This window comes from Meriones unguiculatus, chromosome 1, assembly GCF_030254825.1.
Source record: "Meriones unguiculatus strain TT.TT164.6M chromosome 1, Bangor_MerUng_6.1, whole genome shotgun sequence".
Taxonomy (NCBI): Eukaryota; Metazoa; Chordata; class Mammalia; order Rodentia; family Muridae; genus Meriones; species Meriones unguiculatus.
In genome coordinates, this window is record NC_083349.1 from 107,691,775 (window position 1) to 107,706,907 (window position 15,133).

Consider the following 15,133-nt stretch of genomic DNA (forward strand, 5'->3'; position numbering starts at 1 on the left):
TTGACTCCCTTTGCTCATTTTCAGTGGTGTAAACATTCACCATCCTTCACTCAGCTCCTGCCCTTGACTTTGCACTGACAGTATGGTGGATGCATTGCCAAGGCAATGAGGTTTTATCCACAGATCAGACAGTCTTTGTGAGCCATTTGAGAAAATGAAATTCTAACAAAATCTGCATTTTACTTCCCATGGTGCTGTTGCCCCGGCTTGCTGGGGCCAAGGACAGCTTGAATTAATGCTGTTTCTGTTTTAGAAGTTAGCATTTTTAAAGCAGGGACCTGTTTTTAATATGCATGGTTTATTGAGGTTGTTTTCAAGTTAAAATGGAAGTGCATTTTGATCCTGTTCCCCCTGTTGGGTTCTAGTATCGTCCAGATGAGTGGCTAAGAACCTTGGCTCTAGGCTTGGGATGGACTCAGGTTCTTTATTTACTAGCTGAATGACTCTTATTAAAGCTAGCGAGCCTTCCAGAGCTCTCATCCGTGCAATGCACAGAGCTCTCATCCATGCACAGCCCATCCTAAACTGCCATGTACACTCATCCCTCTGCTGCTGGATGTCCTGAGTCCATGGCTTTGACCACTGCGGATTGAAAATATTTGAAAAACTATCCGAACTGAACATGTGCCAGTGTCTCCACTATTTGCATACATTCACAGTTCGTTTTCAATTGACATCTACCTAGATATGGTTTAACGCCCACTGGAGCTTATTTGTGTGTCTGCACACATCCGTCTACACAGAGACCACACAGGAACTTGAGCATCCTCAGACTGGCGGATCCTCAGAGGAGTGGGGTCTGGGAACCCACTTCCTGCGAGAACCAGGGAGAAGCTGTGTGTAAACGGTTGGCATGGGGTTTGCGTCTTCCAGGGGGCATCACACAGTGATTTTACTTTGAAGTGCTTCTTTATTGTCAATGGTCTCAGTGTCTGAAGCATGAGCCTTTATATTTATATTTTCTCTGAAACTGATCACTCTAGGCTAAGAATATCATGGTTAAGTTTTTCAAGGAGGCTGTTACATAATGCAGAAAACATAAGCAACCAAGCAAGGAGACACACAGTGCCCATGAGTGAGAGTTAGCATGGAGAAAATAGAGCACAGATTTTATAAATCTTTGGATGCTGAGATTATCAGACAAAAATTATGCAACTTTTTTTGAAAACTGTTTTTTCCATACTTGAGGTTCCTATAAGAATCCAAAATTTCCAAGTTATATTTATGCAATAACTAAAATACAGTTTAATATATGATATATAATATAGTAACACATACTGTGTATGAAGCCAAATCAAATAAGTTTGTGAAGAAGTAAATGTAAATTAAATTGGAAAAAATAAAATCAGCAGTTTTCAAAATCTTTTTCATCTGCTTTAACAGCAAATTAGACACAAGCAAAAGAGAATGGAAAAACTACACGTGTTAGGATAAATTACTTAGTGGTAAGAATCTGAAAGGGATGGAGGTATTGGAAGAGAGGAGACAAGGTTTGGTATGTGACAGGAGAGAGCCATGAGGAAAAGACAGGATGAAAACATCAAGCTACAGCTTCGAGACACACTAGGAAGGCCAAGCAAGGTGAATGTACAGAAATTAGCAAACTAGGAAATAAGCATATGGCCTGGGCTTGGTAGGTATATGGAGATATATATATATATATACACACACACATATATATATAAAATTGTGTATGGCCTATGCATGTATACAAGTTTGTATGTGTGTATGTATGTAGATGCATATAGAAACTACAGGTTGACATCAAGTATCTTCCTCTGTCATTTTTCTACCTCTCTTTTTAATTTATTTATAATTCTATTTATTTATTTAGAGGCAAGGTCTCTCGTCGACCCTGGAATTCACTGGTTTTTAGCGAGACCAGCTGGCCAGCGAGCCCCCAGGGAACCTTCCAGTTTCCGCCTCACTGTACTAGGATCACAGGCATGCGCTTCCATGCCTGACTTTTTATGTGGGCTCTGGGGCCCCTAACTTAAGTCCTCATGCTTGATCAGCCAACAGTTTACTGACTAAGCCACCTCCCCAGCCCAGATCCTGGCATTTCCCCTCATATGTGCTTTGGAGAAGTGACTTAAGCTTCTCTTCTCCTTGAATCAAGGCCAGCCCTGAAACCGGCCTTGGCCCCGGAAGCGGCAGAAGCGATGTTAGGGCCCTGGTGTTACAGAACCTCTTGTGGATTTTATTTGTGTTCTTTCGGGGGGAGGTGGTGGCGTGGGTCTTTCTGTAAAACACGGGCTGCACATTGGAAACATAGGCAATGTGGAAATGTACCAAGAAGGTCAAGTGCCCAGATGTGTCGTTTCAGATTAATTCCAGATAGTACTATGGGACTAGAGATGCTCTTGATGGGAGCTTCCCACACTGCAGATCCACTGAACTGTGAGAAAATATCTCTAAGTCACTGAGATATAGTACAATCTGCTATGTAGCAAAAAACAAACAAAAAAATCTATTACTAGGTTTTTTGCTCAGCCAAAAAACTATTTCTTCAAAAATATTCAAATGGACAAACTTCTGGTATGATAAATCGAAGAAATGGGAGTTACTCGGGAATATAGCTCAGTGGTAAAATAGGACATGCTTAACAGACACAAGACGCTGGGTTCAATCCCCAGCACTGCCAATACACAGGGAAAAGGAAATGGGTTAAGTCTCAAATATCAATATCAACCCTCCCTGCAAAAAGAGGGCAAGGTGGCTCTGTGGGTAGAGGCATCCTCCATGCAAGCCTGACATCTGAATTTGCTCCCCACAAGACCATATAGATGTACCTCTAACATGCCAGCACTCCTAAGGTACGACAGGAAGAGGAGACAGGAGATTCTCCCCGAAGCTCACAGGCCAGCTAGTCTGGAGTACACAGCCCTACGGAAACAGAAAGAAAGCTCCCCCTCCCCCCCCGCCCCCGCCGCAAATGTAAGATGGGAGGAGGCAACTGACTCACAGAGGTTTATTCTTTGACCTCCATACACCCTAGGAAGTATACACCAGATGTTCTCTGTCTCTGTGTCTCCATCTCCATGTCTGTCTGTCTGTCTCTGTCTGTCTCTCTCACCACATACACACAGTGAAGATGATGATGATACATTTTAAAAGGAGGGGCATGCATATAGAAGCTGTAAATATTTTAGAAACTGAAAACAGAAAATCTGAATTTAAAAATTATTTAAATTGTTGGGGGACTGGGAGTTTGGCTCTGTTGGTAAAGTGCCTCCCACGTAAGCATGAGGATCTGAGTTTGGTCCCCCCCCCCACACTCATGTAAAAAGCTGGGGACACAGCACACATTTGGAACCTCAGTCCTGGTTGGGGAAGGAGGGTGCAGCCAAGCTGGAATGAATTCCAGCTTCAGTAAGACATGCCATCTCAAAAAAAGGAGAAACAACTGAGGAAGACACCCAACACTGACCTCTGTCCTCTTTGTGCATGCACACGTGTGCACATGCTCCTAGACCTGTAAAACACACACACACACACACACATACACACACACATGCAACACCCACTTATGATTTTTTTAAATAATTCATGCATTTTACTTTATATGCATTGGTGTTTTGCCTGCATGCTTGTGTCAGAGTGTTGGAGCCACTGGAACTGGAGTTACAGACAGTTGTGAGTTGTAATGTGGGTGCTGGGGATTGAACTCAGGTCCTCTTGAAGAACAGCCAGTGCTCTTAACTGCTGAGCCATCTCACCAGCTCCTACTTATGATATATATATATATATATATATATATATATATATATATATATATATACAAATTAGGAATAAGATAGAAATATCTTAATCTCACAGGGAGCACAAGTTGAATCACCCTTAGGATGCCTGGAGTCAGATGTGTTTCAGATGTAAAATCTCAAAAGTGCTTCCTCTGAATTCTCTGCCCCATGCTCCCCCTAGAAAAATAAAACCCTTCCATTTTGGTGCTTTTCAGACTTTGGCTGTTCAGAGATATTCAGAGTGTACTCACAAAAAAGCCCATAGCAAGCATCATACTTGCTGACGAAACTGTGCAGAAGTTCATTGAGTTGTATCAACTTTGGGTCTGGCTAATTTGGGTGTTCTTATTTATTTGTACCCTCTTTTCTTAAAATAAAAAAAAAAACAAATTTATAAAATTAAAAAGAAAACACTTCCTGTTAGAACCGGAGGACAATGGTGCCTCCAGCCATTTCTTCTATGATAAATTATAGACAAGACTTCAAAGACCTCAGAAACACACAAACACAGAGGAAAAGAAAGAGGGTTGAGAACGAAATGACAAGACCAACAAGATTGTGATTAGAGAGAATTCCTATGAAGAAGCAGATAAAATATATGAGAATTTAGTTGTGCTTAAAACTCATCATGTAAAAAAACCAGTTTTACTACTTTATGCCTATAATAAACACTTTGAAAATTAAAAAAATTAAATCCATTTACCATATGACATAAATATTATCTACCCAGGAATAAACGGATCAAAATACAAAAATACATGTAAGACAGAAATTTAAACATACGGTTATGATTTACATTCATACTCTAAAAAGCAATCTTTATCAAAATCCCAACATTTTCTTTTGAGGTAAAAATGGACAAACTGATAAATTTTTAGGAGAATCCAAAGCCAAGACACTTCGAGAGATGAAGAAATGGAAAACTATTTTGTCACATTATAGCGTTTACCACGAAGCTGCAGAGTTAAGGCAATGTATCGCAGGCAGAGAAACAGAAGCTCTCCAAGCACAGATGACCCCTAACCTGTAAAACAAAAGGCTCGCTGGAGCAGTGGGAAGCAACTGACTTTTCAATAAATGGTGCTGAGGCAGCTGGGCATCTGCAGGAAGAAAAAAATAACAAAACCTCACCCCGGATTCCTCTCTTACACGGGACACAACAGAAGTCAATCCCAGATGTACCGAGATTGACTTAGACGGAACAACAACTACAGAAGGAAACGTGAGGTATTCTTTGTGACCTCAGGGTAGGAGCTCTTAAACAAGACACACAGAGTACCAGTGCGCAGAAAAGACCTACAATTCAGACCTTAGGACTCGAGGCAGAATATAAATTAGGATTCTGACTGACAGCCACAGCCACCAAACCTCACCTCACCCTTTTATCTCTATTGCTTTGTAACTGTTTCCAACTCAGGATCAACTAGGCCAGTGATTCTCAACCCTCCTAATGCTGTGACCCTTTAATACAGTTCCTCATGTTGTGGCGACCACCAACCAGAATGTTTTTGCCATTGTTGCTACTTCAGAACTGTAATTTTTCTACTCTTATGAATCATGATATAAATAATGTTGGAGATAGAATTTTGCCAAAAGGACGCAATACACAGATTGAAGGCCACTGAACTAGGGAAAACCAAACATGCTCAAGTAATTTGCCAAAGATATCCCATTACTTAACGTGCCTCCAGCTTCCTCTAGCCAACATCCCACAGTCATATGACGGCAGACCAGAAGCCTCTGCGTCCCCACCATCAAGCCTCCGCACTCCCCTGCCACGCTTTGAGTCTACAGAATGCAAATTATGGCTTCTTCCAGCAAGCTCTAAGTAAATGGCCTATAGTTCCCATTTGGGTGCTCATCACCTATTTCTACAAAATTAACTCTGTCAATGAGCAGAGCAGACAGACTGACGTCGAGTGGGAAATGACACTGCTAGTCTCCCCAGAGGCTTCCTGAGGCTATTCCCTTACCCCAGATGAGCTGCAGGACTTTGGGGACCCAGGCAGTGGGGCCTCTGTCCCATCTATACCTCCTCCATTGTTTGCGTGACTCCCGGGCAAATGCCTTCTGCTCCAGCCCCAGGCCTCACATGAGGAAAGGGCAGCAGGCCATGCTCAAGGCCTTTTTCAGCTTTAAAGATCCTGCCTTTCTGAAGCATGAAGGATGGGGCAGAGAGAGGGTGTGGCAGGAACACTCCTGTTCATAGTCTCAGTATCAGAAGAAGCCCTGTTCATCACCTATGTGGATCAATCAAGGCAAAGGACTTCATACAACTAAAAACCTATCGGTATCTTTAGGATTTATCACACTGATCTCTCTTTATCTATCCTTAACAGAAAAAGCAAAGGCCACAGATAGCCATAACCATGACTTAATATTCAGAAGAGGGAGAAAACAAGGAACAGGACAGGAACCTTCCACAGAGGGCCTCTCCAAGACTCTACCCAGCACGGTATAAAAGCAGATGCTGAGACTCATAGCCAAACTTTGAGCAGAGTTCAGGGAATCTTATGAAAGAAGGGGGAGACAGAAAGACCCGGAGGGACAGGAGCTCCACAGGAAAGCAACAGAACCAAAAACCCAGGGGTCTTTTTTGAGACTGATACTCCAACCAAGGACCATTCATGAGATAACCTAGAACCCCTGCACAGATGTAGCCCTTGGCAGCTCAGTGTCTAAATGGGTTCCCTAGTAAGGGGAACAGGGGCTGTCTCTGACATGATCTCAGTGGCTGGCTCTTTGATCACCTCTGCCTGAGGGGGGGAACAGCCCTACCAGGCCACAGAGGAAGACAAATGCAGCCAATTCTGATGAGACCTGATAGGGTAGGATCAGAGGGAAGGGGAGGAGGACCTCCCCTATCAGTGGACTGGGGAACGGGCATGGGAGGAGAAGAGGAAGGGAGGGCAAGATTGGGAGGGGATGAGGGGGAGCTACAGCTGGGATACAAAGTGAATAAATTGTAATAAACAAAAATAAAAAAATTTTTAAATGCTAGGGAAAGAAAAAAGATTGATACACCCATTCTATTCTATTTCTTGAAGTACTGGGATCGAACCCAGGGCCTTGAACTGATAAGTAAGCACTCTACCATTGAGCTACATCTCAAGCAACGACCACCCCATTTTAAAGAAGGGAAAAATGAGGTCCAGGCAGGTAGAACTTTTCCTGGCCACACAGCATGAAGTAACAGAAATCTTTGTGACTCTGCCTGTACTCACAGCTCCCCCGCCCCCGCCCCAGAGTCTGCAGCTCACCTGTGCTTCTTACTCTCCTGAGGCCCACCCTCCCCCAACAGCTTTCAGAGCCCTTAACTCTCTGTCATCCTGCAGGCAGCCTCAGCTTCCCACCCCATAAGAGGCAAATGGGCCTTCTTGCATTTTTACTTTACATTTGGAGCTTCGTCTTGGCACAAGGGGAGATTCTACTCCTGAACTTCCTGGTTAAGCAACTGAGGACACCAGCAGGACTGAGTATCAGTGACTCAGCAAATGTCATACTTACCTTGTCCCAGCAGCAGCAGCAGCCCCACAAGGGAAACGCCTGGCCAAGGCTCCATGTCTCGATGTCACAGGTGTCTGGGGCCTCTGAGTAAAAGGCTTCTTTCCACAGATGGATGAATTAACACTCTCGCTCCTGCTTTTATGCTCCTCTGGGATCTGATAGTATACCTGTTATAAATTTTACAGTGTTCACCTTTGAAAGAGGGAAGTGGCTGGCTGTAAATGATAAATATTAACATTTAAGTAGAAGCTTGACAACAGGGTAGCATGCTCTAGTCACTGACACCCAAAGATCAGGACTATATGGTGGCTCCCCTGCTATCTTCCATGATGTCAGGGATCCAGAGATGGCTGGTGGCAGAGCCAGAGCTACAGAGGAGAACACAGACCTTGGCATGCAAGGTGTTGAGCAGGGCTCCCTCTATGTAACACAACCCTGGGATCTTGGACCCAACCCTAAATTTGACCTCATCTGCCTTTCCTCCCTGGCTTACAGAAAATAAAAGAGAACAAAATAAAAGAGAATACAGAGAACAAAAGTGCTTCGTGACCACTGTAGACCCATCAAAGCAGCTCCAAACAGGAGCTTTCTTAGTCTGAAATATGTCACCACCTAGTCCCAGGAGCCACCAGGCTCTCTGGCATGGACCTCAAGGGGGAGATTTCTTTCTGTTGTCCCCACCCCACGTCCAAACACACTGACGGGCGGAAGTGGCAGGCAGCATAGCACACCCTCATTGTCTGCATGTTGAACTGCGATATGCAAAAGGCTGAGAGGTGAGCCAACCGTGGAACTCACTCTGACCCCATCAGCAGTTTCCACTGGGCACATGAAGTAGGGAATGCTGGCCGAGACTAAGCCGGGCACACTGAGCTAGACCGAGCTAGGGTTTAAACCCTGAGTGACAAAAACTGTTGAGGGTGACACATTGACCCTTTTCCCCCAAACACCAAGGAACAGGTGCTTTGGTTAATTTGCACTAGTACAAACAAGTCATCTTTGCCTTTTTGTCCACGCAGTAATGGAATTGCTGAGAACTCACTCCTTTAAGAACCCTGAACTGGTTCCCATGACCCAACTCAGATCTTGCCTTCCTTTCTGACTTAGCTATTTTTTTTAATCATATGGAGCTTTTCTGTGAGCTCTTCTTTAATAAAGTCCTGACTCTAGGATATTTGCCATCCCTTCTCAGCTGCTGAGAAAAATGTACCATGGGTCACCCTGGATCTCAGGGTTCCTCTCAGCCTTCGGACTTTGTCTGGGTGTGGGGCCATGTTGCGGACTGTAGCCAGGGACATGCTAACCCAGCTGGTGGCCGTGAGCTAATCCTAGAGCCTTGAAGAGGATGACAAGCTCAGAAGAGGAAGAAGAAAGTGGGCCTGGTGCCGAGGTTCTGAGGCACTGTTTGAGCACAGATGCTCCTGAGCACCTGGCCACTTGTCACCATCACTCCACTGCCCACAAAGGCAACCTCAGACTCACAGCTGCTGCTCCACTAAGGATGCCAGAGACACCCACACTGTGACACCAGTAGCCTGGAAGAACATCACAAACTTCTTTGAACGCAATGAGGGTCCATAAGTCTTTACTCGTGGTTAGGCCAGGAGAAGTAGGGCAGAGAGCAAGGACAGAAACAGCTGCTCCCATCTCTGCTCCCTTGGCTGCATTGCCGGCCCTAACCTATCCTGTCACCTCCTTTTCATGTGGAAAATTGAGATATGAGTTAATCATTTTTATCTCTGAGAGGCATTCTGGCATAGAACAGTAAGAACCGTCTTTTAAATCAAGGAAATATTAGAGTCCTAACAATAGTAAAGGAAGCAAAATTCTTCCTTCCTTGCTTCCTTCTTTTCTTCATCCTATTTTATTTGTGGGGAAGGATAGAGCAAGACATGGCCTCACACCGTGTTCCAGGTTACTCAGAATTTCCAGTGTATCCCAGGATGTCCTCAAACTCATAACAATCCACCTTAGGTTCCTAGATTATAGGATTACAGGTGTGAGACACCACCCCTGGAGAGCTAAGTAACATTGCGTGGGAATTCTTGCCAACACTATGGAGGCATCTGTTAGGCTGAATGACACTTGCTATCTCTGAGATCTGTTACAGCTGAGAAAACAAAGGGAAAGCAGTCCTCTACAGCCAGAAGCAAGCAACTGTCGACTGCATCACTTCTCTATAAACTTTTGTTCTCGGGTGGTTTCTTTCTTTCTTTTTTTTCTCTAAAATGTATTAAAAGGATGAGTCCTAAAGGAGGGAACATGCACCACTGCATGCTTTAGCAAAAGTTTCTGGACGTACCCTTTGAAAAAGGAACAGGCCTGTGAATTCATATCTTCAGGGTTAGACTGCTTCCCTGCTCAGAAGACTTCTTGTAGACAAAGCAAAGAAGTTGCTGTTTCCCAAGGACCCACTAGGAGGTGCTAGACCAAATCTCAGGCTCAAGACCCACACAGATTAAAACAGCACTGGCCTTGGATGGAAACGTAGTTTTCACACTGAAGGCTGTAAGTGATTACAATGCTCATGAATTTAATTTGATGAATGAACGCCTCATTTTAAAGATAGAACATCTGGGGATATCGAATACAACAGTGGTAAGGAAGGTGCTCAGGAAATGTGTTCTAGCTGTTGTGTTATGAAGTGTGTGGTTCTTAACGTGGGTCACGGTCAATATCTGAAAAGTGCTGTCTTAGCAGAAAACACAGAGGTCTGTTTTGTCTTCTGGCTGATGATACAGCTAACCACAGTTCATCCATGTTACAGAATATCTAGCAATGGCTGTGGTTGGTTCTGGGCCACAGGAAGGAGGATTAAGTGGATCAAGCTTTTTGATGACTGTGAGCACAGCTTGAGGTTGACTGTCCTATTTCTTCAACAAGAAAAACCAGGTTCGCCTGAGTGAACTGGGCCAACATGACAAGATGTGTGCCCCAGCAGTCCACCATCTTCGATGGGATCTATTTTCCGGTGGAGGACTCAGTCACATGTAAACAGTAGACAGTGCTAGGAAATGAGCTCCTTCCGCTAGCAGAGCAGAGACTGCTCAGAATCAAGATACATGGACTTCATTAGGGAACGAAGAAGGGATAAACAACGTAGTTCAGGAGAAAACTCACAATTTTTAAATATCTCATGAGTAAGTAGAGAAAGATTGATGTGGCAAATCCCAGCAGAATAATTAGACATTCCCTGAGAGAGGACACCTGATCTACTTTGATCTCTGCTAGGTCCCCAGAGGCTAGCCCGGGGCTATCGTAAAGCAGGCATTCATTAAGTGCTGGATGAATAAATGAATGAATGAGCTTTGGAACAAAACAGACCAAGACTCCTATAAAAATATAACTCACAGAACAGACTAGAAAAGAATAAAGGAAAACAATAATGACTGAGGACAAAGAGTATGTTTCTCTTGTGCCATGAGGCACAAAGGAAGGAACACAGGTGCTAGCTCACTGCCTCTCTCTGAGACTATGCTCTTCTTCAGGGGCATGGTGGCTCTCAATCCTGGCTACCTTTTGGGATCTCAAGGAACTATCAGGCAGCCAGCACTGAGGAACAAAAGACAACTTTTAACCCTGCATCAGACAAGTCAAAAGTCCATTTGGCAAGAAGACAGGCTATTAACAGCTGGTGAAAGAAACTGACCTCGTGACCAACATATGGTATGGTAAGATTCTGGGATTTATTTCTCAGAGGTCATTGGGGGTAGAGAGGGAAAGAATTGAATTCTGGTGCCTGGAAAAGCCCAGTGTCTAAGGCCAGGATGTGTAAGCTAGAGTTCCAGGTCAGCTGTGGCACCTGCTGTCACTTGCAGTCTCTTGGTCTTCCTCATACTGTGATATTGGCAGCATGAATTCATTCTTCTGTGGGCACACAGACACATCCATGGTGTTTGAAGGAGGGGTGAGCTGCCTCTCCCTCTTCACGCATGCAGGATACCCTCTTTTTACACCAGGTGTTAGCAGAGAAGGTGCTACGGCTGGCTGACCACCATTTACAGGTGGGGAGCGAATGAGTCTCTATAGTATGAGCCCTGGTACCCTGCAAATCACTGGGACACTCTAACTATGGTGCTCTCTCTCTCTCTCTCCTTGCCCTTACCCACTCCAGACTCCAATGCCCTGGTAGCATAGACAGGAACATTTATTAGAGCTATGCTTTCCCAGCCTGTATTCCTCCAGACACACAGAAAATGGTGATGTTTGTATAGCAAGGATCCTAAGATGATCCGTCAAGGTATTTTAAACAGCCCAACCCATTATTACCTTTCCTTAAGTCCACCTCATTGCCCACCTGTGGCCCATTGATGCACCTACCCGCACCCAGGTGCAGTTCGAACAGCATTCATTAAAACCTACCAAGCAATAGTTAAGCACCTACTAAGTGGCAGGCCTCTTGCGGTTCAAGTTCATAAATGTTCTATTTCATACTTGTGGGATCTTTTGGAGGGTTAAAAACATTCAGTCAAAGGTCACCCAATTAGTAAGTGTAAAAGGAGGCTCTGACCCAGTCTCCTCTCCCTTTCATTTCTCTCCAGCATTGCTGGGAGATACACCTAGTGCAATGGCTGGCCATCCTTCAAGAGGGAATTGGGAGAAGGCTCCTGACCCTGAGCTGTGGGAGGGCAGCCTCTGGCTCTGTAATGTAACAGTAGACTTACCAGCATGAGTCTTCTTCCCTGGACGCTGAATCTGAAAATTAGGGTGCTGGTGAACCTGGAGGTAAAGCATCTCTTTTCCTGACACCAGAGGACTCTTCTCTCTGTGGCACTATTTCAGGAGGGCCAGAGATCTTGGTAGCACTCTACAATCTATCATAGGAAGGTTGATGCCTAGCTTAAGCCTTTCTTCTCCTTGAGGACAAGTAGGACACCGTAAGAATAGTTCAGCGCTCGGTCCTTGGCAGTCACCTGGACTAGGCTTTCTCCACCCCTCTTGTACACAGAAGAAAACTGAGGCAAAGAAAGAGGCTTTTGTGAAGCCCGCCCATGAGTTAGAGCAGCACCAAGTTCAATGCTTTTTCCCACTCATTGCTCAGGGCTGAATCACGGTGACCATGGCAGCAATGGTGTATTTAGTCTGGTTTTATCAATAAGAAATTTAAAACTCGCAGAGGATTAGTATTAGCTCAAGGTTGCTTAGCTATTAAGGAGAGAACCCAGAATGCTTGCCTGTCCACCAAAGCCAGGAGTGGCCAAGTTCAAACCATGGATACTCAATACAAAACCTGTGCTAAATAATACCAACATAAAGCCTGATGCCCACACCCAACTCATCTCTTCTATCATGGGTTCCCTGGGAAAAAAGGTAATGTGGGAAGCTCTTCCCTAGATCTCCCAGAGCTGAGATGGCTACATGCAGTACCCATGGCCCCACGGAGCAAAGCTAGGGAGCCAGATGGCATAAAATTTATGCACTGCCCACGAAGCTCATCTTTTCTCACTGCCTGAAGGGGCTGTGGTCAGTCCCTCAAGTCCAAAGAGAATAAACAAACATCCCGGTGTTTCCCTGGGAATCTCAGTGCTTGCTACTTCTCTGTGGAGGCCCTGAGTTCCACAACCCCAAGCCTCCCATGCTGACCCCACCTGCCTCGCTGGCGGGAATTCAGAGAAGAGCGCCTTCCCAGAAAGGGTCCCCTGGTCTTGGGATAGAGAGAGGAACAGGAGCGAGGACTGCCAGCATATGAGAGGTGCCTCTCACCTGGATTCTGGTAACAATTCCTGCAGACTGACTGGGGCAGTTTACCAGCTGGGAGATCGGGCATAGAAGATCAGAAGTGGGGCCTCTGGGCATTTGGTTGTGGGGCAGGGGACTGCTGTCCTTTATGTCACCAGCTCGGTCAAAGGCTGGGCTGCCAACACCCAGGACACCATGACAGCTGTGGGTGTAAATGGCACTGGCAGTAATGTTTGGGCTTGTTTACTGTCCCCGTTCAGTTTCAGCTTGTTTACCTGTGATGGCAGCACCTGGGGAGAGGGCCATGTGAGAGTGGGCGGAGAGGGGGAAGTGCTGATGGAGGTCTATTTCCTGGAGCCTGTTACAGACCGGTCACCAGGTCTGGCCAGTCAGCCCATCTGTGTTGGGCTCCAGCCAAGGTGGGGATTGGGTGGCTCACTGAGGAGCTGCTCCCTCAAGTTCTGTTTCCTAAGGGTCTGCCCAAACACCACTGCCTCCAGGCACTTCTGGCTGACGTCAGCCTGTCTCCTGTCCTCTCTTCACTTCCGAGGACTTGCTTCTTGAAAAAGGTTGAATTCTCAAGATCTACATGTGTCTATCCCAAGCTTCTTTTCAGACTATGGCATTTCTGAAAACAGATGTGTGTGTGTGTGTGTGTTGTGCATATGTGTTGTATATATGTTGTATATCTTTGTGTTTATATGTGTGTATGTGTACATGCATGTATGTATGTGCATCTGTGTGTACTGTGTATATGTTGTGTGTCTGTGTATAAGTGTGTATACATGTATGTGTCTGTGTATATATATGTGTGTATTACATGTATGTGTCTGTGTATGTATGTGTGTATGAGCATGTATATATGCTGTGTATGTGTTGTGTGTGTGTTGTATGTGTCTTTGTCTGTGTGTCTATGTATGTGCCTGTGTGTATGTGTTGTGTGTCTGTGTCTATGTATCTATGTGTGTATGTGCCTTTGTGAGTTGCATGTGTGTGTTATATATGTATTATGTGTGTGTGTGTGGTTTATGTGTGTGTGTCTGTGTATGTGTGTTGTGTGTGTCTTCATGTGCTTGTGTGTGTGTCTGTGTCTATGTGTTCTGTGTGTCTGCATGCTGTATATATATGTGTGTGTTTGTATGTGTATGTACGTGTTGTGGGGGCATTGCGTATGGATGTGTGCTGTGTGTGGGTGTGAGTGTGTACATGTGTGAGAACAACCCTCGGTGTTGTTCGTCTGAACTATGCACTTATATTTTGAGAGAGAGTCCTCCTTGGCCTGGAAGCTGCTGAGCAGGCTAGAGCAGCTGGACAGTGCCCTGGCTCAGGGTTCCTCCTGCCGCGCCAGCTCGGGGATTACAAGCTGGTTTGGCCACACCAACCTTTCAGACTATCTTTAAATCTGTAGACTATGAGAGTGGGTGGTAAAAGCAAATTTGATTTTATTTGTATTTCCTTTGAGATAGAGTCTTGCTATGTCTCTTAGACTAGCCTTGAACATGAGACCACCCTGCCTCCTGGGCACTGAGATTACAACCGTGTGCCACTATGCCCAGCTTTAAAGCTGTTTTTTTTTTTTGTTTGTTTGTTTGTTTGTTTTTAAAGCTGTTTTTTGTCTTTTATTTTATCTTAGTGTTTCTGCTCTGAAGACCAGTTACTGAGACACAGAACGTCCTCATTTTTTTGTTGTTGTTCCTTTGAGTTTAACACTTAATTGACATTTGGGGGCCTCTTAAGGGCATGTGGGAACAGGAACACTAACTGACATGCTTCTCTGGGGTGGCTAGAATTAAAGTGCACGCCTTGGGAGAATCAGGGATAGTACTTCTAGTTTCTGTCCATGTCTTTCTTTGCTTCTGAGGCCACATCAAGCCAACTTCCTCTTTTCTCTCTGGCCACAGACCCGTGCCTCCTGAATATTTGTGATGCTCCAAACTCCAGCATTTGGTCCTTTATTCCCTGAATCCTGTAGGCTGACCATCCCAATTCATTGCCAGGTGGCAGTGCTAAAACCCTTTCACTCACCTGTCCCTGTTCTTCAATGTGGCTTCTGTTCTCACCACTCCATCAGAGGTTCTTGAAGGTCATTAGTTTGTTGAATCTAAGGGATAGCAAAGGATCGTCACACCTTCTCTCGTGGGAATCGCAGCAAAGTGTGACAGGTGGACAGGTGGCCTCCACTGCTTTGAGATACTAGCCCTGTC

The 15,133-nt window shown here is 45.0% G+C and overlaps 1 protein-coding gene across 2 annotated transcripts in view; it reads right to left on the minus strand.

Annotated features, from left to right (window-relative positions):
* The window catches only part of Plb1 (phospholipase B1), a 137,415-nt gene that overhangs the window by 114,841 nt on the left and 7,441 nt on the right, over positions 1-15,133 (minus strand). For both annotated transcript variants that reach the window (XR_009584651.1, XM_060364727.1), the window contains exons 2-3: positions 14,955-15,030; positions 7,251-7,417 (exon numbers count right to left, since the gene is read on the minus strand). Coding sequence is in view for 1 of the 2 variants with exons in the window: in XM_060364727.1 (XP_060220710.1) it covers positions 7,251-7,305 (55 nt within the window). In the remaining variant the exon portion in view is untranslated. The remainder of the gene's footprint in view (positions 1-7,250; positions 7,418-14,954; positions 15,031-15,133) is intronic.